At 36.2% G+C, this 25,222-nt stretch overlaps 2 protein-coding genes across 13 annotated transcripts in view; one reads left to right on the top strand and one right to left on the bottom strand.

Annotated features, from left to right (window-relative positions):
- LOC145684106 (uncharacterized) overlaps nt 1–25,222 on the bottom strand; it is a 510,020-nt gene that overhangs the window by 368,526 nt on the left and 116,272 nt on the right. For 4 of the 12 annotated variants that reach the window (XM_081756004.1, XM_081756008.1, XM_081756007.1 and 1 more), the window contains exon 3: nt 11,719–11,842. The exons of the other annotated variants lie outside the window; for them this stretch is intronic. The gene's annotated coding sequence lies outside the window, so the exon portion shown is untranslated. The remainder of the gene's footprint in view (nt 1–11,718; nt 11,843–25,222) is intronic. 12 annotated transcript variants of the gene reach the window in all.
- LOC145684105 (androgen-induced gene 1 protein-like) overlaps nt 14,087–25,222 on the top strand; it is a 49,499-nt gene continuing 38,363 nt past the window's right edge. Inside the window, exon 1 of the mRNA XM_081755999.1 lies at nt 14,087–14,568. Within this exon, the coding sequence (XP_081612125.1) occupies nt 14,425–14,568 (144 nt within the window). The 5' untranslated portion in view covers nt 14,087–14,424. The remainder of the gene's footprint in view (nt 14,569–25,222) is intronic.

The raw sequence follows: 25,222 nt of genomic DNA, 5'->3' as shown, positions 1-25,222 counted from the left end.
TATTGTTGTTAGTTTCATTGTAAAGATCACCATTGTTAAATAAACATTCGTTGGATTTCTCCATTGTTAAATAAGCGATCAACTTTATCTGCCATACTTTCTACCACAAACTAAGCAAACTTTGCACACTCATGAACGATTGAGATATCTATGGAATGGTATGTGTCGATTTCACATATTGTTGTTCTTTCATTGTTGAAGGCTACCATTGTTAAATAAACAATCGTTGAATTTCTAAATTGTTACCTAAACAATCAACTTTATCTTACACTCTTTCTACCACAACTAACCAAATTTGGCGCACTCATTTGCAATTGAGACATCTATGGAACAGTACGTGTCGATTTCACTTATTGTTGTTAATTTCATTGTTAGAGGCCAGCTTTGTTAAATGAACAATCAACTATATGTGCCATACTTTCTACCAGAAACTGACCAAACCTTACACACTCATTTAAGATTGAAATATCTAGGGAAATATATGTGTCGATTTCTCATATTGTTGTTAGTTCCATTGTTGAAGACCACCATTGTTAAATACACAATCCTTGGATTTCTACATTGTGAAATAAACGATCAACTTTATGTGCCATACTTTCTACCACAGACTAACCAAACTTTGCACACCCATTTAAGATTGAAATATGTAGGAAATAGTACGTGTTGATTTCACATATTGTTCTTAGTTTCATTGTTGGAGGCCTCCATTTTTAAATAAACAGTAAACTATTTTCCGTACTTGCTACCAGAAACTAAGCAAACTTTGCCTACCTATTTACGATTGAAATATCTATGGAATGATACATGTCGATTATCAAGGGCTAACAAGCCCTAGCCAAATTGTGTGTAATACATCAGTATGCGTTGGGATCAAACGATAATTATTCGTGATCAAACGAGCTGGACAAATTCCGATTGAATTTGTTTTCATGGTGGCTGTGGTGGAGGGGCTAACAGGTCATCGGTAAATGTTATTGTTCGGAAAATGGAATAGTAAAAAAAAATAAATGAAAAATAAACATATTTCATTCAGAACTTTGTTGCGCCTGTTTTATAACCAGTGTGAACTAGTTGTGTGCCTCCAGATTTTTTTTTTTTTTTGTCTCAGGTGGAGCGGGATGGCCCCCTACAGCGTTCCTAGAATTACACTCTAAAAGCCCACAGTGTTCCTAGAATTGCACTCTAAAAGCCCCTCCCATACAACTGACCTGTGCTTCCCAGCAGACACCTCACATTTGAACTCTGTTGAGATTCTATGTAAGTTTGTTGGCTGTACGTACAAATTCAGGGAATAAACATGTATTAGGGAATGAGAAGTTCTCGAAATAAATTTGCAAGCTGAATATTTTTTCGCGACATAAGTGAAGAGTAATTATATACCCTTGAAGAGTACCCTGGAGAGTAAGAAAGCTCTAAGCAAAATAATCATTGAATAAATAGCAATGTAATCACAGTAATGTGTATGTATGGCATGTTGTATTTCTACTAGATTGTCAGAGCATTTTTTGATGTGAGCGGTCTCGCTATCGAATTTCCAGAAGAACATTTTAAAAAAAAGTTGTATTTAGGTCTATTCCATTTTAAATAAACGAAATACGTTGCGCAAAAGAACTTTCCATGTTAAAATATTTGATGGGTAGAGTAGTTTGTATGGGATTTGATTGTTATTGCATGTATCTATTGCATGCTGAATGGCTAGCTGGGAAAGCAGCCAGGATATTCATTCTGACGGTTGCAAGCCCGTGAAAATACAGAGCAACAGTTACTCCAAGGGAGTAGATAAGAGATAAAAATTCTTAAAACTACCGTGGGGGTGAGAGCCGAAAGAGGGTATAGTGTGAAATTTTGGACCGGAACTAGGGAAGTTCCGCCAGGAACGCAGAATCACCTGTATACAGCTCTCATTGTTGAGACACTAAAATTTTTCAATTACTCGTATACGGAAGATAAACATTACGAAACTATTTTTATTTATTTATTTATTTATTTACTTATTTCTCGGGGGGTAGTCTATCTCAGAAAATTACGATTAGCATAATTCTATGTTTCAGGAGTGCGCTTCGAACCCATCCCCCAGAGGCGGTGTTTTGAGCGGGCGAACTATACCTTGTCCGCAGGTCCACACTAAAGTATATGTAACACACATGTACGTGTGTGTGTGTATGTATCTTATATGTATGCTAAATGTAAAATATTTTTGAACCAATGTTTCCAATCCAAATAATAGAGCCCCACGGCTCCAACTCGCCAAGGGTTCCATAAGAACAAATTCCGCCTGTGTCACCTTCTACACATCAGTGGCTATGCCCATAGTATATTCTATGATAACAATTGACTGAATGTGCTTTTCAAGTTTCACTTTCTTGGAAAGAGAATGCGTAAGACTCTCTTAGTGTTGCAACGAGACGAGACAGGACTCTTTGAAGCGAGACACGATACAATACGAAACGTTTTGTGAAATGTCTCGTCTCGTGTCTCGAAAAATACAAACACAGTTTCTGAATTTGCTTAAAAATTTATTAACTCGGAATAAATTATTTGCCTTCGAAATGTATACCATCTTTTATTATTTCAAATGATCGAAATGATTCAATGTTTCAAATCCTACAAAGAACAGGGAATACCTAAAGCACTTTTTAAAAATGATTCTTACAAACAGCTTTCACTTCCATTTTTCAATCGATTCAAGTTTAATTATTTTGTGATAGTGCTCCAGATTCAAATACAAATGTAAACGTTCATTGAGATCAGTGTTTCAGAAGATTTTATTCCGGGGCCTGGTGGAGATATCTACGTATAAAAATCCTGTTATAGAAGTACAAGTAGAAGTGGCAATTTTATCAGTAAATAACTATTGTTTCATGGTCTTTCTCGTTCCGAACCAAGACAGAAACGTGTCAGCCTTTCTCGATACTGAGTTTTGAAAAGATGCTGATTTGACAACAAAATTTATCTTTTTTATTGTTTTATGATGTTATTCGAAGCTAAACCATTTTTTAAATGGGAAAGTTACATAGGCCTCCTTATTTGTTGAAGTGGCGCCAGGGGTTCTGAAAAAAAGATATCAGAATAAATGGGGAAATCTTGCCTTTCGACGTTACTGACGGTATTGACAAATGTTCCTATCGAAGTAATTACTGGTTCAGTCGAATCTAAGCAGTCGTTGCTGGAAGATTGCAGTCGTATTGTGTGTTGTGCTACCAAACAAAACTTGGTTAAAAGTTGTAATTTTAACCACTTGGTATAACAGCTCTTTTTGTGGGCCTCAGCCTTTCTGGTGTTGCCACGAGACGAGACAGAACCATTCGATACGAGACGAGACGGGCACATCTTTTCTAGACGAGACGACACAGCCAGAAATCTCGTCTTGTCTCGTGGCAACACTAGACTCTCTAGATATATCAGTAAAAGGAATGACAACGTTCCTCACGGAGCACGTGTTAGCTCTCAGCCTCTTTCTTTCACTGATGTTTCTTTACATAGTAGATGAATATATAGAGAGTAACAAAAGGATGAGATATGCAGATTCTCCTGAAACCGCATTAAAATGGTAGCAGTATTTGGAGCTTGTTATAAATGGATTTACCGGGGAACTAAAATAATTCTTGGAATTGATCATACAGTATTGATATATATATTTAAAAAAAATGGAAACAAGTAAAGACAAAGAACTGAAATTGTGAATTTGTTTTCAAAATACAGAAATATCGAAGGAATATCTGTTTAGCCGACTTTAATTGTAAACGAATTTTGAATAAATTTGCATTCCCTGAATTCTTATACATAAAAAATAGAAATCTTTCTTTTAGCGTACGAATGAGAGGCTTTAGGAAATTAGGCCAAGATAATTAAAATGATACTGTCCTTTACAAAATTTAAGGGGAAGACCATGATCGAAAAAGCATCAGTCAAACTATAAAGGTCAATGGTAGTTTTTGTAATTTCTTACGACCACTATATGCACCTTATTGCGAAAAATTTATTCGTATTATAAAACCGCTATCGTTCAATAAATGTCAAATTTAAAAGATCTTAGAGATGAAATTGTCATTACCTCTGTCGCATAATATATTCTAGCTTTGGGACCCATGTCATTATATGACATTCACGATAAGTGACAAGAAGAATATAAATCCCAAGTTCAAAACGTAAGGAAAGAAACCGGCTGTTCGGCCTTCAAATTGTGAAAAATGTACCAAAATGGTTGAAATTATGATTTTGTATTTCTTTACGAGAAAGAAGAATAAAAATAAAAATTGGAGCAATTATGTATGTATAAGGCCACTATCTTCTTCAAGTTACTAAACTAACTTCAAGTGTTTCAACCATTTTTGACACATATCTCGAAAACTTTTAGTGATATTAGAGGCAAGAATACGTGGTTGATAATAAGCTTTTTAATTATGTCACAATACTTTTGAATTTTACCTTATGAGAAATGGCATATTCCAAAAATAATTCAGTACCACCCTAACCTGAATTTTACCAAAAGACTAGCGAAAGTGATACGGTGTGCGTCGTCCAGGGTTTAATTCCCGGTGTGGCACTCAAACATTGCTGTGTTGACCAAACATCGAGAGAAAAGTTGGGAAACTAAAAGATAGCGGACTTCAATCTAGACAGCCGGCTACGTTGGGTGTAGTTGTGCTGACCACTAACATAAGCCCGCTGCAGACTCAGATCACAAGGGACTGTTGCGCCAGGAGTTTATATATAGCGTAAGTAAGGACGAATGGGCCTCCCCGCAAAAATGTTAAACGGACCCCCTCTATCCACATCCATGAGTCACGTAAAATTTGCAGAGAACAGTTTTGACTTTCTATGTTCTATTTAGTGAGTCACAACTTGCTCATATGCAAAAAAAATGCACATTATTATTATTATTATTATTATTATTATTATTATTATTATTATTATTATTATTATTATTATTATTATTATTATTATTGTGCTATAGTTTTCGTCTATTCTGTTGTACCAACCTCGAGAGTCTACGACATCCGACATTTTTAATGAGGTGTAGTCGCCCCACTTTCTGTTGTTTGGTTCGATGCTGGTTTCACTGTCCTTTTCCCACCTTTGAAATACATAAGCACGGCAGATCGCGAAAACTCGACAAGTCGCGCTGTTTCCGAAATGAAGCTCCCAGCCATTTACTCACCCTGATATATCGTCGTCCTTCCCCATTCAAGGCACAAGCACCACACTGACTAATCGAGTGAGATTCTTGTCACGTTTGGCGCGCGGTTATGTTATGCCATGTAGCTCTTATCTCTGCACAATGATTTCGTTCAAAAAGTAGCGAGTGGTCATAATGTTTTCGCTGGTCAGTATAAGTTTTGTTGGCATTTAATTTACTAAATAATCGCTCAGGTGTTACCGTCTTCACAGGTAAAAATGAGATATAGTTGGAACATCACATAATTTTTAACATCCTAACATTTTAAAGTTTAACTTCGAAACTGAAATGGGCCTCTTTCTGTTCTGGGCCTCTCAAAGTTGCGGGCCCTGCAGGCCCTTTAGTTGCGCCACAGCATTCTCTCTACTCAGAAGGATAGGGACAAATAGAAAAATCAAAATTCATTCTGTCCATTTTTCAAGCATCATACACTTCAGAAAAAAAAATCATATAATACTGATATGTAAAAAAAAAAAATGTATTGTTTGTTTTCTGTATACAAAGAACCATTTAGATTTTTTATCTCATATTCTGGTAATAATCGAAAAAAAAAAAAAAAGAGCTTCATGTGATAAACGGACGAAAGAAAATTTGTCAACGCGATGCGAATGACGTTCTCTGCAACCTAATTCACGTTTTTCGTACAAAAACTCTATTCCTACCTGCAAAAAGAAAAGATTTCTGTTACCCGTCAATGGTTGAGATTTTGCCCTGCGGCTGAACAATACGGCTTGTAAAACTAGACTCTGACTGACTGCAGGTGCACGAAGGAAAAAAAAAAAACTGTTGGATTCCTCTCCCCGCCCACTTCAATTGTGGATATCCTGGACACATTTAAACTGAGCGGTACGATCTTTCAGTTCTTCCCAGTAGAGGCGCCAGCAGTGATTGCTAAATGAAAAAGTGAGCATCTGGTGGCGAAAAGGCGAAGTGCTCGGACAAGGGGGTGGGCACAGTAATCAATTGTTAGATTTTTGTTCCAGGAAATGGAGTTTATGTTCTCTCGATGACAGGCAAAGTTCTAGGAGGCAATGGTACCGTTCGGAAGGCAAGCGTCAGGTTGTGAACCAAAGTTTAGAAAATGTTTCTGGGGGTTAGGTCAAATTTAGTACTACATTTTGAGAAAGATTCGGGCTCGAGCTAATTAAAAAAAATTGTCGGGCCGGGGTCGGGCCAAAACTTTTAAAATTTATCGGGCCCGGGCCGGGCTTGGGCCAAGAATTTTAAAAAACTTATCGGGCCGGGCCGAAAAACTGCAAAACCTTTCGGGCCCGGCCCAGCCCTGGCCTAGGTACGTTCAGGCTGGATTGGGTTCGGGCCGAAAAATTCGGCCCGTGCAGGTCTCTATCACAAGCACAAACTTAAATTCATAAATTATAGATGACAAACTATGTAAAATGGGAAAATATATTTTAAAGTGGAAAAGAAACTTAAGCTCAGTTTCGAACAACATACGATATGAAGTGCTCTAAATATCATGCCCACGGACAACAAGGCGTGATCCCACGGTTCTTTTTCAGATCAAAATCAAGAGAAAATCCTATACAATTGTATACCCATGAGGGTCTCCTTCAGCCTCTATGTGGGATCAAAATTTTACTATGTGGCAACGTTGCAGATTAACTTGGAACCATTATCATTACTCTAAGAATCCATTAAGCCATTACATACATAGTTATGCTAGTAAGTGGTGCTAATGTCAACGTCTATCAAATATACGAGGAGGGACCCAAAAGAAACCGGATTGAAAGAGCATCGCCGTTCCTAGGCGTAGTAGAGATTTCTCCCGCTAGGTGGGTCTAGTGGAGACCTTCCCAAATCAGTTGGCCAATCAGCGTCTGCGCAGGAGGTTAACGTTTGATCGTATTGTTTTTGTCAACTCTTCTCGTTTGCCGCCTGCGAATCATTGTGGCAGATTCAAAGGGACAAAGAGTGTGTTTGAAATTTTGCTTCCTACTTGGAAATTCGGAAACGAAAACTTACCAAATGCATTAAGAGGTTTTTAATTATTACTATGAACAACAAAACAATTTTTTTTGAGTAATTTGGACGCTTTAAGTGTGGCGAGTTGAGTGTTGAAGATCATGCTCGTTCTGGGTGCTCTTCATCATTTCGAAACGACAAAAACATCCAAAAAATCTGCAAAAAAATCAACGAAGATCGTCATTTCATAATCGATTATATTTCAAAACAGATAGAAGTGAATTGCCAGCGTGAGGTTTTGCAAATGAGACGTGTTGCCGCTAAGTTTGTTTCTCGCCTGCTCACACAGAATCAAAAACATTCCTCTGAATTTGAGCCAGGACTTGAAAAAACAGATTGACAAGTGGTCCAAACTTTTTGACCAACGTGATGACAGTTTCCGAGAATTAAACAAAATCTAAAAGAAAATTGTTTTGATGGTATAGAGCAGTGGTGTCCAATTATGATGAGCCTGAGGGCCATAACCGTCTTTACTAGTAAGGTGAAGGGCCGCAGCTAATAATAATAATAATAATAATAATAATAATAATATTATTATTATTATTATTATTATTATTATTATTATTATTATTATTATTATTATTATTATTATTATTATTATTATTATTATTATTATTACACTACAAAAGAAAAATATTTAAAAAAAGTATATTTGAAAAATTACATACCTATTCAATGTGACTAATGAGGGTGACTACCAGCGTTTATAAGGGCTGAGGTATCTACGCCCATTCCTCTTGTTGTGAAAGATGTAACCCGCAGAAGATGTAAAAGAGGAGGATCTCCAAGGCAGCTTCTTGAGCGATTCTTTATAATTTTCATGGTGGAAAATGCACTTTCACACACATAAGTACTACTAAACATTGATACTATATTCCGACACAACTCACAAAAGTTAGAGAAACGTTTGTTAGAAAGTAGCCTGAAAAATCTACTCCTTTCTTTGTTCTTGTCTGAAAGAATGGGTCAGCCTGAAAGTCACAAAATTCGAGCTGTAAGTTTGGAAGTTATTCTTTCATGTCTATTGTCAATGGATTAGTAAATAATGTGATGTCGTGTTTTAGTTTGTCAAAATCTGAGAATCTTGCATTAAATCCATTCGTGATACACTCGATGTCTCTGCAGAACTCAGAAAAATTAAATGTTTCATTTTCAAAATCTAATGTCAGACGATTGCAACTTGGAAAGTATGCTAAATTGTGTTTATCACAAGAAGTGGTGTATTTCTTGCGCGCTATGGCTTCTAAGCAAAGTTCGAGGAAGAAATGGTCTGATTTAAAAAACTAGATCAAATATATATTCGTTCATTGAAGTAATCGTCCCTTTAAGCAACGATTACATTACCGACTCCAGTGTTGCCGTGGATGCCCACGCCTTTTTGTTGTGGACGCCTTATTCCGAAAGAAGAGTGGAAACATTAAAAGAATGAATGAATATAAATTAAAATATCATCAGTTATAACAATCGTAAATCATGAAAGCTTTGTGGGCCGCAGAAAATGGTTTGGCGGGCCGCATGCGGCCCGCGGGCCGCCATTTGGACAGCCCTGGTATAGAGGCTGTAAAAAGAACTTCGCAGACCGCACTAGACGACATAAAAATTGAACAGTTCCAGAGATGCTTCAAACAGTGGGAAACAAAACTGGAGAAATGAATGGCATTTAATGGAGAGTACTTTGAAGGTGAGTGAAAGAATTTCGCAAAAAAAACTTAAGTTATTTTTTAGAACAAAAGTCCGGTTTCTTTTGGGTACTGTCATCTGGAAAGAATTGAAAAGCACTCGGTCGAAAAAGTGTAAACCGCTTTTTCAGGCCAGCCACCAGGAATGAGGTTTTCCAGGGTTTTCCTCATTCACACCAGGTAAATGCCGGGGTGGTACCTAACTTATAGATCTCAGGCCGCTTCCTTTCTTCCCCAATCCTTTCTTCCCTCCATTTCCCCGGATAGTGTGCTCACCAAGGGACCTTATCCCTCAGAGGTAACGGGCTAAATGGCCATAGATGTCGAAAGCCTAGAAATTTAAATTATAAGTCCTAAGAACTGAAAAGAATTGATGTAACTAACTACATATTTGATAGATTGATATATCTTGTGTGCGGTTCTTTATCTGCGAAGTTGCCCCATAGTGCATTTCGCGTCTCTTGACGAGGGCCTGAAAAGTAGGCTATACAATATTTCTCACTTTATTTTGACTTATAGACTTTATAGTGATCTGTAGTTCGTTGGCGCTATTTTTAGAACTCTCTCTCTCTCTATATATATATATATATATATATATATTGTTTGTATCATACTTGGAGAGAACGATCCATTGAAGTTTTACAGTATTTTCTTTGAGTACATTGCTCTGTCCTGATCATACCACCCTGTCTGGATTCCGCATTCTTTAGTGTACTGCCGGGTTCAATGATAGAAAACTGCTGAATTGAACCTAGGAAGTGACTTCTGAATAAAATCCAGACGACAGTAAGGCTAAGGATGATTCTGGTTAGAACCTCGGTCCGTCGTCTTTGTGATCATAAGTGAAAAGACATCCAACGAAAAGAGAAGTAGTGGGCCCGGTATGGACAAGAAAAGAGGTATGTACACAAAGTCTCTCTGAGTATGATATGACCTTCATCCTAGGCCAATAGATTCATTTATCAATAGGAAGGGAATAAATTCGTATATTAAAAGGTATAAATTTGAATCTGTCCATTTAATTCGCTCAAATGTTGGTTCGTCAGTGCATCCCCAATTCCTTACTACTCTCGCATAAGACTTGCTACGATCCCAATTAAGCATGGTGGAATGCTGGTCTCAAGCACTTATTTATTTATTTATTTATTTATTTTTCCTCTCTTCTGATTTTTCCTTATTATTTAGTAGTGCTTATAATACTCAACTTTTTTAGAATAAAATATGAATTTATTTAGAATCCATTTCATGATTGGCATTGCAAAGGTTGTTGTATAGATTATTCTTATTTTCTTTTGTTTTTGACGAATCAGCATCTGCTGTTTGAACTGTCTCGTATGTCGTGTTGCTTTCGAGTAATAATTCGTTGTCTTTTTTCCTTTCTTTTTTTCTTTCTTGTATGCGTAGTAATGAATTTTTCTCTTGCTTTGTGTTAAAGGCCTCGTTTACCAACGCTATTATGAATGTGCTGAGTTGAAACTTCCTTTTGTGTGTATTAGCGGAATATTCTGTTTCAATAACCACGGAGGTCTTTAGTGGCGTACGTACGAGGGGGCAACTTCGTAGACAATTAGAATCACAACGTAGCAAAATGACTAGTGAAAATCGGAATAATTTTATGCAGTGTATAGGACAGTTGGTGAAAATTCCGTCTTATACAGGTTATGAGCCTCATAAAGTAGATTTATTTTTTGAACAGTTAGAAAACGCCGGAAGATATTATAAGTGGAATAATGACAAGCTGAAAGAGGTTTTGCCTACATGTTTGACAGATTTAGCTTTTGATTGGTTCTTAAATTATAAGAAGGAAGGTACATATGATGGAAAAATCTTATGACGATGTAAAGAAAGACATGATTTCTACTTTTAGAGGCATATCTTCGCCTTTAACAGTAGAAGACACGTTACGTAGGGCTAAGCAATCTATTAGTGAATCTCCACAAATGTATGCCATTCGAAAAGCCAGATTAGTTGCATTGTATTTGCCCACTGCTACCGTTCAGCAGACAATTATGTATATTATAGACGGTCTTAGGTCCAAGTACATGAATGTAGTTGCCGACAAGCATTTTGGCTCAGTGGACGAATTAATAAAGCAGTTGAACAGTGTAGATCGAAAAGAAAATACTGTAAAACTTCAATGGATCGTTCTCTCCAAGTATGATACAAACAATATATATATATATATATATATATATATATATATATATATATATATATATATATATATATATATATATATATATATAGTGGCAGATCCAGGATATGATCAAGGGAGGGCTAAACCATAGTTTGCCGTTTTATCCAGTGTAAAACAGGATTGAAGCCTTTTTTATCCAGTGTATACTTGAGCGTCAAGGAGGAGGCTATATCTCCTATAGCCCAGCCCACCTTGGATCCGCGCCTGTGTATATAATATATATATATATGTAGAGAGAGTTCCTCTTTGACCATTTTAAATAGATAGAAAACATAGAAACACAGTACCTTACATAAAAACTTACTTTAAGTGCACTGTTCTCAAATGATGACAGTAGGTCCAAATAATAAAATTGATTTCCATTCTTCTGAAAATGATATATTAAGAAACTGATTGTTTTGATTTTAATCTTACAAAGTAGTGGATCTTCAGAGAAATCCTGTCGGTAAAAATTTAAATATTATCACTACAAGCTGAAGGAAATGGAAGAACACTTCTTACACATTTGGAACATCTATCGAAAACCAATATTGTGCAGATGTGACGTTGTCGGATTTCGCTTCCTTTCGTGTGCAGGCATAACGTGAAACATTAACGCGAGCAATTAAGATATGGAAAAAACAAATTCCTTCTTGCAAATTCATCAAGGCTATAGTGACATATATATCATAAGGACGTACCTTTGAAATTGTTTTCTTCTAATCCAGGAACAAAGCTATTAGACAACGTCACCCAACTTTCACTAGATATTGTGGAAAGGAGGACATGCCTTAAACGTCCAGAGGTAAACATTCTTCTCTAAGCCTGTAACGATAACATTTGCACTTTTTACAGATGTGCAAGTTAAGAGCCACTGGATTTTAAAAATGAATTTGAAAAAAATGAAAAAATGAAATATTTGAGTTTTACGTCCCACGGTTATGCCGGTTAGGCTAAAGGAGACGGTGATTATGAGAAATGAATGAAATGGTGGAATGAAGAAAGTGGGAGGAAACGGGAGAACTCCGAGAAAACCCACGCACGCGATGCTTGTCCACCACAAAGTTCACTTGGTGGGGGCTGTGATCGAACCCAGGACCCCAAGCACCAGAGGAGAACGCTCTACCACTGAGCCACCGCGGCCCCCAAAATGAATTTGAATTCAGGGAAGTTGAATATTTCAACCTTGACATAAATCTTAACCTCCTTAGTTGAGAATAATCTTATATTTAATTACATTATACTATGAATTATACATTTTTTAAATTATAAATTATTTTCTTTTAAAACTATTTTACGAAGTTTTGTACTTTTGCCTAAGATCTGTTTCGCAGTATTGAAAATAAAATCAATATTATTATAGTAAAATAATTACGATCATAATTATACGAAATAAGGCATCTTTCGGGAATTTGCCGGGCCTGAGAAGAAGCCAATTTGATTGAAGAAAGGCTCTCAGAGCCCATGGCCTGCAAATTACAAAGGGGAAAGGAACCTGAGGAAGATACCATGAAGGTAAACCACTGGCGTCCCTGGCATGTAAAATTGGGGGGGGACATAAAAAAGTGATTTAAATGGTACTACCTAGCCCAACCTGTTTATTATCTTCGATTCCATTTGTTATCTTCCTGCTTACCTTCACGGAACCCCTGAGGTATATCAAGAACTCTGCTATAATCGTTTCACAGCCTGAATATTATATTCCAAATAAATATAATAATTATTATTAAATGTTATTCTGTCGTTAGTAAATAAATTAAATTAGAATAAAGTATTTAATATTTTGTACTTGAAAATATTGGGGGGGACGCGTTCCCTTCGTTCCCCCGCCAGAGACGCCCGTGAAATAAACAACCATCGAAGCTTCCTTTTCATAGAGGGATTTATTCCACGGCGCTGTTCCCCTTCCCTCTGTTGCCCTTAAGTAATCTTAACAGCTAAGTTCTAAGCTAGCACATTTATACAAATGAGTGCTAGTACTAAGATATGCAGACTCCTTCATTGCTAGTAACGTTTTAAGCCTCAACGTTACTAGAGAAAAAAAATGGGAAATTCTACTTACTTCAATCTATTGTATGTTGCTCGCTATACCACGTGAAACTTAGTAACTGTTTGATTGTTGATAATACAGAAATAATGAAATAAATAACAATCATAAATTAATTCTAAACTTAAATCTTTAATAGGATAGCATCAGTGGCGCAAATCTATATTCAACATTGGGGGAGACGGTTAGACCGTTCCCATAATCTTTTTTATTTTTTTATTTTTTAAGTGATGTTCAAAATATTTATGATGTTGAAAAACAATGCTGTGAAGGATCCAGGGGAGTAGATTTGTCTTCAACATTGGGAGGCGGGCAGATTTGAGGCTTATTTTGGGGGAACATCAATTTCATCTCACTTTCCTTTGTGACAATCGGACACAAATCATCAATCATCACATTTCTCCCCAAAAAAACACATTTTAAATCGGATTATTGGGGAGGACAGTCCCCCCAGTTCCAAGATTGGAGGGGACATGTGTCCCTCATCTCCCCCTCCCGGGATTTGCGTAAGTGGATAAAATAAACCAACATAGGCTAGATCGAAATATTGCAAATATAAACAAACTTTTACTATAATTTTAATTAGCATTAGATTTTCACAAAATTTCAGCTGGTATGGTCTCCATTACAAGGAAGAAGGGATATGAAGAATATAACATAAGTATAGAATCATCAAAAATTCCTTTGCAGAAGACTTGAGACTGATCCATTTCCCTCTATTGTCCCGAAGAAACATTCAATGACCAATTTAGATCAGTTTATAAAGCACTCAGTGCAGGAAGTGAAACTAGATTTTTTTTATTTAAATTAATTAGTTTATCTTTTAATTATGAAATTAACTTAGATTTGCAAGCTAAAGTCAATCGACCCATTTCACAACCCTTGATGACGTCCCTGTACTTAATGCATTGTAAAGAAATTCCGTTGCTGATGAACGGTAATTACACCTACGTATTTTAAAACAGAAAGTTACTAGCATAGTGAAAGCTATTTAGATTGTAATCAGCAGTACATAAACAGAACATAACAGTGCTCTTCTCAGGGAGAGAAAGAAAAATGCTTTTGTGATGTAAAAAGATAGTTACTAGTTTTAATATTTTTATCTTTCCTCTTGAAAAAAAAAAAAAAATTAATGACATCAAAGGTGAGTGAGGCTTGATTCGTTCTCGGATTTTGCAACCTTGTTCCATCACCAAAGGACAAACAGCCAAACGTATTATGTGTTCCAAGGCCACCAACTTTTTCTCTCACGGATAGTGCTCTGAGCATCTGTCTATAGTACCGTAGTCACTTTCGGATAATCAACTCAACTTACCGCTGCGCTGGTCGTTGTACTACATCAGCCAGGAAGTGACAGAAGATGTCTGCCGTTGTGCTGTATCATGGTTGTGTTGCTCTCTATTATTTATGTGCAGTGATTTACTCTTATAGTATTCCTATTCCAGTGGACCATCTGAAACCTTCCACTGATAAAGGACATCTATTTTATACAGGATGGAATATGGTAAGTTACTAACTATAACGTAATGTAGTTATATTTTTAAGACTATTTAACTGTATTAATAATATTTATGAAAATTCTGGTCAATGTCAGTTCAAGTTGAATGTGTTACTTAATTCACCTCAAGTACGCCAATGTAGCTAGCAACTTACAATACTCTAAAGGGAGACACGCATTTCATGACAGCAAGTAGTGGCATACGCAAGGAGGATTTCCAAGCTTTAAAACCCCCCACTGAGCAATATTATGCAAAAATAGGCATTTAATACAGTAAGATGTATTAAAACATTATTATGTATTAATGTTGTATATATGTATGTGTGTTTTGTATTACCACATACACATTGTATTTTATTAATTCAATATAAAACCTAAAATGAAATGAATTTAGGAGCTCGAACCCCTCTTGACGAAGTTCTGTATACGCCACTGGGGACAGGGCTTTTAACATACTAAAGCAAAACCAAAAGTCTTCTTTCAGAATATTAAAGCATTAATATAACACAATACGTGCGTACATATTATTATTATTATTATTATTATTATTATTATTATTATTATTATTATTATTATTATTATTAGTTCTATTAGTAGTAGTAGTAGTAGTAGTAGTAGTAGTGGTAGTAGTAGTAGTAGTAGTAGTAGTAGTAGTAGTAGTAGTAGTAGTAGTAGTAGTAATAGTGGTAGTAGTAGTAGTAGTAGTAGTAGTAGTAGTAGTAGTAGTAGGCTATACTTTTAGTGAGGTATCTTACTAAAAGCATTGGTCTCGCCAGTGCTTGGTTAGAATCAAGGTTGTATGAAATATAGACTAGGCCTATTATTAAACTATTCATAAGAAAACAAACATTGATTATGAAAGTTCATTGGTTTTACTATGTCTTTATATGGGTATAAATCAGCCGTGTGCAACCGCCGATCCCGGCCCACTGGATTTTTTTTATCCGGCCCGTTATTGAAGCCGTATTAATTACATAATCTCTTAAATTGAATTCAAAATTCTTTCTGGATAACTGATGTCCACCTTAAAAATATCCTCCGCATTAGAACATTCAATGTATCTCCAACCAGTGAGAACTAGTTCAGAACATGAAGAGTTAAGTTTCCCACTAAAATGGTAAATAAATAGATTTTCTTGCTTTTCTTAGTAATTAAATATTTGGTTACCGTTATAACAGTTTTTGTGTGCCTGTGATGTCAAAAAGTATGGTAAATGACTCTCCGTTGAATAGCTATTCAATTCTTCTGAAAATGTCTCATATGACCCTCGATGTCAGTTAAGTCCACTGTGACTGACCCACCCTTTCTTCCAACTTGCCTCCGTGGTATAATAATAATAATAATAATAATAATAATAATAATAATAATAATAATAATAATAATAATAATCGAAGAAAAATTAAATATCGTTATGCAACAGTAGCTCATAGTAGCCCTAATAAATTCATAACTATGTGCATCTAGTTAGTCAAAATAAATGATTAATTTCAGTTGTTTTAATTATCTTAACGTGCTGATATGTTTATTTTTTTAACGATATTTTTCTTTTATTTTTATTACATTCTTAATATGCTGTAAGTATTATACAAGTGTAATAGACATGTAAAAGAGGAACCCATTTTGGGTTTACCGGGTCCAATTTGCCCTCACCTACAGCCCTGCCTGAAGATAAACAAGTAAAGTAGTACTATAAGCTGTTGGTTTATCCTACCATTCGAGACATTTTGATTATACATACGAAAGATATATTACTTGAAACAGAGATCGTGATTAGCAAAATACAAAAACGTAAGTCTATATCTTTTTGCTGAAAACCATCCCGTGATTATTGAGGCTTTTGAACAATTAGATACAATCAGACCCGTATCCAGGGGGGTCTAGTGCCCCCCCTAAATTTTGGCAGCCCCCCTAAAATTTTCACGGTAGACAGCCAAATGAACTATAATATGATGATGAACTATAATATGGTTGCATCGGGCCCCCCTACATTTTTGGGCTGGCTACAGGCCTGGATACAATTAACGTCCCCTACAGATTGCACGTTAAGCTAAAGGTCCACGTTCCTGTAGCGTTGTTGCTGAAAGGGACTCTAAAATTAAATCCAATGAATCTTATCGTGATAGTAGAAAGTTGCTTTCACAGTTGGGAAGCGTTACGTTCAAAGCATCGTTGGGAAGCGTTAAGCATCTGGCCATTATGAATAGTTTCTTTTTTTCAGTCATACTTGGATCAAAGTGCGTAGGTTTCCTGAAGAAGATTTCCCTCGACTAATATAAAATTTTCCCTTTTCTTACCAAATTTTCCCTAGTTCTTTGTGTGTCCAATTCCTATGCGAAAAGTTGTGTGATAAAATTAATTTAGCTATATTAAAGGATACGTCAACCACGTTTGTTTTATTCATATTAAAAAAAAAATCAAAATATCCACTATTTTTCAGTCAAAAATTTTCTTATAGGCCTTACATCTGGAGAACTACATATAGTGTAGACAAACCCAAACTACTACCTAACTCAGTATACGATGTGTTTATTCTGTAGAAAATACAAAAACTTGATTTAGGGGCTGTTCATTTTTTTTTTTTTTTTTTACCCTGATCCAGAAACCAATTAACTTATTATCCAAGATTGCAATCTTTTGATGGATTTTTTGGATCATTCCTAAAATTCGTGGCCAAGATCACAGTCTTTTCATCCATTTATTGGGATCATTCCTAAAATTCTTGGTAACGAAAAAATACAAATACACCCAGCCAAGAATGAGTGCGAATTATATTACTTTGAACACACACACACACACAAACTGTTACTGTTCTGTTGCTTTATTTCTGAAGAACAAAGAAAAATTTAAGCATTTACATTGGTCAATCAATCAACACGAGAATTTCCCTGGATTTTTTACGTTTTATCGAAAAATTCCCTTTTTCCCTTTTTGTTAAATTTACCTATAAAATTTCCCTACATTAAGGAAATTTTCCTCAAACTACTTGGTTGCTACCACACAAATCAGTCTCTGGGCGACATCTCTCAACGTCCTATCACAACTTGTGGTACGAAAAGAAAGTACACAAACAGACATTTTTTTTTTAAATCGCACATCATAGGGCTATAAACTTTGCTCCACCCTGCGAAAAATCCTGCTGACATCCATGTTGTCAATGCACTAGGTAAACATTGAGTAGGGTTGATGACAGACTTCAGTCTTCTGTCTAAAAGAAACCAAACTTCATTATTTTTATTATTGATTGATTGATTGGTTTATTTTGCTTTTCAACGACAACCCATACGTCTATAATCTAACAAGCCATAAAGTAGTCTAAACAGTGGGAAACAATAGGGTAGCCAGCTATCAATGATAGACCGTCTGGTTCGTTCCCAACTCCCGCCAAGTGTTCTTTGTAGTATACAAACGCCGTGTGCATGTTTTTTCTTGAAGTTCTCCCGTTTACTCCTACTTTTTTTTCTTTCCTTCATTATCACCTATCTCTTCATTACCTCGACGCATAATCGTGGGGAGTTAAAAAAAAAGAAAGAAAATACATATAATTGGCCGCTTTGCCCACCGTTTATATCCATCCAATTAATTGTCACTGAGGAAAGAAGTAAAATTGTTATTATGGGGGTTTGAAGTTAAAACTGTCCGATAAATTAGGGCAAATTGTTGGTTGACCTATATACGTACACTTTACGTTGCGACCAATGTGTGATTTTTTAAAAAAAAACTTGATTTGAACTTTATTTTTCAACTTGATTTTAACTTGATTTTTACTTTATTTTTCAACTTGATTTTAGCTTCATTTGAACTTTATTTTTCAACTTGGTTTTAGCTTCATTTGAACTTTATTTTTCAACTTGATTTCAACTTGATTTTTTTCTCAAATTCACTTTTGCAATTATCAATTCCTAACCATGTTGACCATTAACCTACGTACAGCCAGCAAATGTGTTGCTAGGAAATTTGTTAACGATAGACTTTTATATGAAAAACGTGGTAAGAGATTGGTATATTGCTAAAAATAACAGAGTTGAAGGAAATTGATTTTTTTAAATGTTACAGCAAAGGTTTTTGGTAGTTAACAGTGTTGCCAACAGGTTCTTGCCGTTACATAATTTTAAGTAGTGTTGCAAACTTTTACAATGTTCATCATACCTTCAGAACAGGTCGAGATGTTCAATTGCTATAAGCGACGTTATGGTTTGAATGTACGGTCTACATCAGAAACCATCTCTGTAATTAAATGTGACACTTGTCTAAGAACTTTTTTTTACGGATTATAACATTTTAAAGAAAGTTATCTAAGCACTTTTTACGGAATAAAACCCTTTAACCCCTTTGGGATCCTATGGTACAATTTGTACCATACGCGTTTTTTATGGTACATTGCGTTATTTCTCTTCTATTTGAGCTTTTTCGTCCGGGTTGTTTTTGTTACCCAAGTCCAGAGGCCTTGTAGAAGACATTACGTATGGTTTCAGACCGTCCTGCGTCCAGACATAGGAGGTGATGACGTCATAAGTCAAAAATTTATTTTCTCATTTTCTAAGCCTATGTTCAATATTTTTTGGCGGGCTTATTTTTCTACGTAGAAGATTGAAATTTTGCACAAACATTCAGTCTACCCAGTAGTATTTACCAGATTTTTTGTTCCGATGTCAGTGCTAAAACAGGGGGGGAACCAGAGGGGCAGAGGGTTAAAAAAGGGATTTTTACCCCCAAAATCCCGTTTTTCGTAATTTTCCCGCCTTACATACATGATAGGACCACGTGAGTCATACCGTCTAAAAGGCAGTTCCATTCTGAAGAGAACGACGGTCGAATTATTATCCTAGAGTAATTAGGGATGTCTCAGGGAATTTTTAAAAAATATACTTCTATATGGGGAAAAATAGGGCATTGTCGGTATATATATTTTTGGCGGGCTTATTTTTGAACGTAGAAGATTGCAATTTTGCACAAACATTCAGTCCACCGAGTAGTATTTACCAGATTTTTTGTTCCGATGTCAGTGCTAAAACAGGGGGGAACCAGAGGGGCAAAGGGTTAAAAAAGGGATTTTTTACCCCCAAAATCCCGTTTTTCGTAATTTTCCCGCCTCGCATACATGATAGGACCAATTGAGTCATACCGTCTGAAAGGCAGTTCCATTCTGAAGAGAACGACGGTCGAATTATTATCCTAGGGTAATTAGGGATGTCTCAGGGAATTTTTAAAAAAATATACTTCTATATAGGGAAAAATGGGGCATTGTCGGTATATATATTTTTGGCGGGCTTATTTTTGAACGTAGAAGATTGCAATTTTGCACAAACATTCAGTCCACCGAGTAGTATTTACCAGATTTTTTGTTCCGATGTCAGTGCTAAAACAGGGGGGAACCAGAGGGGCAAAGGGTTAAAAAAAAGGGATTTTTTACCCCCAAAATCCCGTTTTACGTAATTTTCCCGAATCACATACATGATAGGACCACGTGAGTCATACCGTCTGAAAGGCAGTTCCATTCTGAAGAGAACGACGGTCGAATTATTATTCTAGGGTAATTAGGACCGTCTCAGTGAATTTTTATCCAAATATACTTCTGTATAGGGTAAAAGTGGGGCATGGTAGGGAAATTTTTCTGGGGGGCCTATTTTTTCACGTAGAAGATTGAAATTTTGCACAAACATTCAGTCCACCGAGTAGTATTTACCAGAAGTTTTTTCCGATTTCTGCGTAAAAACAGGAGGGGTCCAGAGGGGCAAAAGTTGAAAAAAGGGAAATTTTGGCCCCAAAAATCCCTTTTTTCAGGAATTTTCCGCCTTAAATACATGATGCAGACATGTGAATGGTACCGCCTGAAAGACAGTTCTATTCTGAAGAGAATGATTGGCGAATTATAGTCCTAGGGTAATTAGGGATGTCTCAGGAATTTTTTTCCCCTGAGATCATAGTGTTTTATGGTCATTTGGGGCATTGTGGGAATTTTTGGTACAAATTCTCTCGCCCTTACTATTCAAGATAGAAACTTGAAATTTGGCACACACATTCAGTATACCAAGTACTATTTATCAGATTTTTTTAGATGGCTACGATAACACAGGGGGGTCCAGGGGGGGCAAAGTTCGAGAAAAAAATTTTCCCTCCGAAATTTTCACTTTGACATTTTTTCCCGCTTCTGGTATATGGTATGGGCATGCAAGTGATACCATTTGAAAGCCAGCTTTATTCTGAAGAGAACGAGGTATGGATCATGATCCTAGGATAAATAGTGACGATGCAGTAGCTGCTTGACTGAAAGTCTAAAAAATAGCCCAAAATGCCAGGATTCTAAAAGGGTTAAAGAAAGTTATCCAAGCAATTTTTACGGAATAAAACCTTTTAAAGAAAGTTACTTAGCATTTTTTACGGAATAAAACCTTTTAAAGAAAGTTTTCTAAGCACCCTTTACGGAATAAAACCTTTTTAAGAAAGTTTTCTAAGCACCCTTTACGGAATAAAACCTTTTAAAGAAAGTAAAATATTGATTCCGTTGTAACTTTGTTTATACTTGATAGAGTTGTTGAGTTGATTTTGAGTTTAACGTCCCGTTCAGCAGCGATGCTATATGAGACGTGGACCTACTGATTAACGTGGAATCCGAACCACATGAGCTCCCGCCGGGAATCGAACCCGGGCCTCCCACGCCAAAGGCATACTTGATAGAAATACGCTATATTGTGATCATAGTATTCAACACTAAGGTACTTCCGATGTGCGTTTACAATGACAAGTCCTTCTCACTTGCATTATTACCAGGACCGGCCCTAGGTAATTTGCCGCTCCCTTTCTCCAGAAAGAACAAATCTCAAAAGTCGCGATTTCAAGTATGCTGCCCCATCATGAAATATGAAGACGAGGGAAAGAGGGCTCGCACTCAGAAAGGCCTAAATACCACAAGTACAATCTCGTTGTGTCTGTTTTTTTTCTTTAAATAATAATATATTATGTTAGTGAAAGATTAAGCAAACACACCTGCAGAGGAAATATGGTGATTCTTTTTGTAGAATTCAATATCGAGCTTCAAGCTCAATATATCAGTTTGCAATTCCAATGCAGCTAGCTCTTTAATCTTGATTTCTTGATTTTCCTTCTACAACTGTTAAATTAAAAAAAAAAATATCCACCTTGAATGGTAAGAAACTTGTTTGTGACAAAGACAAGACTAGTTCTCATATCAAAGCTTTGAAAACTAACTAAATGGAGCAGGTTTCGCTATTGTTCGAGAATTGAGTTCTTGTATTTGACAACAATCAAGCAATTCATGCTAGGATTTGTTTGACCAATTGCTTTAGCATTGTCCACGTAATCGTAAACTAACGCGAGCTAAATATGATTTATGAATGTACTGTTCAAATGGAAGATCAGCTTAGTAAATTTAACTACCGCCATCGTGAAGTCTGTTTCCAACAAAAAATATTTATTTTAAATAATATACTTGTGGCAGATTTTGTTGCCCAGTGCCAATACACGTGTTGCATATATGATAGAACCGGCAGGGGCGGACTGGCCCACCCTGCTACCCTGCAAATGCAGGGTGGGCCCCCTCCACCAATTTTAAAAACATGTGCTCAATTAAACCTACCAGCATCAAAAATATGCCAGGGTAACTCCCGCAAATTTGCATAAAAAAGACGTAAAGTTAAACTTTCATGAACAGACCTTATTCTTCTTCACGTTTATCGACTTGAAAAGGTTCCGTCTATGAGACAATCAGGCCCTAAAACATTGCGGGGTTTGCGATACAGCAGTTGTTAAAAACGAGCACGTTAACTACTATTTTTTTAAATATAAGAAACACAGTAGATTTCAGGCTGTTATTGCATTTGGATACCATTGCCTTCTCCGGTCCTTTTACAAGCCGGCGAGTGGCGATGTTTTAAAGAAACAATAGTTTCGTAGATATTGTTATTGTGGAAAGTGGAGGTGGAGCCGGAAACGCTTTTCAGCTGCATTGTCCTCAGATCAAGCTTCGAAGAAAAAAATCGGATCAGGCTTCGGTTTTTTTTTTTCAGTACGGTAAAGCGAAAAGAAATTAGTCGCCACTATCAACGATTGTTTTATACAAACCTCAAACAATTACTATGAAGTTGCTGCCCCCGGCTCGTGTTTTATTTGTATATTACATCGAAGATCATATCCGATAGTAGCAATTCAATTATTGGAACACCAGTTACGTGTCGTTTGTCGTGGAAGACAGATGTGGTTGTGTCAGTATGGATGATAGGAGTGATTGTAAGATTACTGTAAAGAAAAAATATAAAAGTGGTGCTAAAAAGCGAGAACACAAACGAAGATGTGATTTACAAAAAGCTGCATCTGACCCAAAACAACGTAGGCTATTTGAATCTGTGAAGCCTCAAGAAACAAATGAACGTGATGTGACTCATTCGAGTACTGCAGGACAGTTGCCAGGTCTTTTTTTTTTTTTTTTTTTTTTGGAGGGGGGTTGTTTTGTTTTGCTGTTTAAGGTGCTTATAAATTATAATGTATACACCACGTCTTTGGGTGACTTCAGTCAATTGTAGCTTATCTTACTATTTTTACTTGAAATTACACAACTTTAACAGGCGAACACGAAATTAACTGAACTGTTTGCTGCCGCGTAGTGCTTTCAAACGGATCAGATCAGGCTTTCATGGGTCAGGGGTCGAGTCAAGCCTGTTTGAGACACGGGTCGGGTCGGGTCACCTACGCTAGGGTCAGGGCTGCTCTAGCCACGGGTCGGCTCGGGTCAACTTTCTTATGCGCCGTTTCGGTTAAATCCTTCTCGGGTCGAGAGGGTCAGGTCGAGTTGAACGTCGAAACGACCCGACTCATGACCCGAATAATGACTCGGGTCAGGTTTTCTAAAACATGACACTCATTTGTTTAAATAAATGGTTTAAATTCATTACATAAAAAAACAATAGCACTATATAAATAACTGAAAGCACCAATTCCGGTATTTGTGTGTTTACAATAAAAAATGATAATGCCAATTACACACTGTATGAGTTACTATTAAAATGTTCCTACTTCAGATTTTTTGTAATTAATGTTTTGCTTTTGTATGAATATATGAGATACTATTTATGGGTTGGAAGATGGACTTTTATATGTAATTCATATGAAGAATGCCAAGTACATTTTTTTTTTTTTTACATTTTTATACAGTGGGCCCTCATTTCAGTTTAGCAGGGTGGGCCCTATGGTTGCCAGTTCGCCCCTGAGAACCGGCCCTAGTTATTAGTGTTGTGGAGGCCTCCAAAATTTGGATGTTTACGGTTACTTGTATTACTACAGCGTCCTTAATTTTTAACACTCAACAGTTTTAGGATTTAGGATTTAGATTTCTGGGCTTCGGTATCTATCGTCATGTTAGCCCGTCATATATGAGAGTTGACGTCCCTCGGCGATAACATTATCCGGGAAAAGGGAAGGAAGGAAGCGGCCTGGGACTTTATAATAAGTACCACCCTGGCATTTGCCTGGTGTGAGTGAGAAAAACCCAGGAAATCCTCATTCAGGATGGCTAGCCTGAAAAAGCTTTTGCACATTTTCGACCGAGTGCCCCTACCGGGAATCGAACCCGGGACCGCTCGCTAACACTCAATAGTAAGTATGGTGTTGTGTGATTTCGTTTAAAATTTATTATAACCTGATGTAGAGCCATTTTAAAAACTGCAAGGAATTGTTGCGTTGGCAACCCTGTTAATGTCATGGTGTTGCAGAGTATATTAAACAACGTCCTCTATCGATATTTGCACGTTACAAAATTTCATCGATTTTTATGTATTAGTTTATAACTTACAAGGTTATTTGAAGAGAAATGGCCCACCCTTTATGTATATATATATTGGCATATACATGAAAGTTGATCCCCTTTTGTTTCTCAATTGAATTTTATTAGCATATGAGGAAGTCTTCTTATAATGGTTGCGAAGCTTTCTGATTGTTTTGTCCTTGAACTTCTACTGACATAACAATATGTTGAAATTTCTTTGCCAAGGACAACGGGATATGGAAAAGTTTCTTCTTAACAATTGCTTTAGTTACAAGTTTATTTAAATCAGTGAGGTGTAGTACGAAATATTTAATATTACGAAAATCAAATTAAGTGGGGTTATTTGCATGTATATGTAGTTCTGTATTTATTAACAGGTTCCTTCTCTCTCTCTCTCTCTCTCTCTATCTATCTCTTTCTTTCTTTCTTTCTTTCTTAAGGACCAATATTGGTTTAAATCTCAAATACATGAAAAGATGAAATAATTAGGAAATCTGAGAGAAGTATGCGTCATATATCAAAATCACTTTTTTTTTAGGAAAGCTATTGCGGCACATGTTTATTATTATTATTATTATTATTATTATTATTATTATTATTATTATTTCTGAAAGGGCTAATTTCGGTTTATTACTGTTTCGCCGAACACGGATTGAAAGATATATATGTTATATATATATATATATATATATATATAAGTCTAACATTTGTTGTTGTGGTGTTGCCAATGTTCATTTAGCAGAACGTTGATGAAGAAGATACTCCACTTTGGTGTTCCCCAAAGTTTCTAAATGTCAGTACCAGCTTCTAAGAACTGATCTTTTCATTAATGAAGTAAAGATGACAGAAAATATTTCAATTTAATGTCCCAGGATTATGCTCTTT

This window comes from Thermobia domestica, chromosome 4, assembly GCF_964235325.1.
Source record: "Thermobia domestica chromosome 4, izTheDome1.hap1.1, whole genome shotgun sequence".
Taxonomy (NCBI): domain Eukaryota; kingdom Metazoa; phylum Arthropoda; class Insecta; order Zygentoma; family Lepismatidae; genus Thermobia; species Thermobia domestica.
Note: the sequence above shows the minus strand (reverse complement) of the source record. Positions and strands in the feature narration are given on the sequence as shown.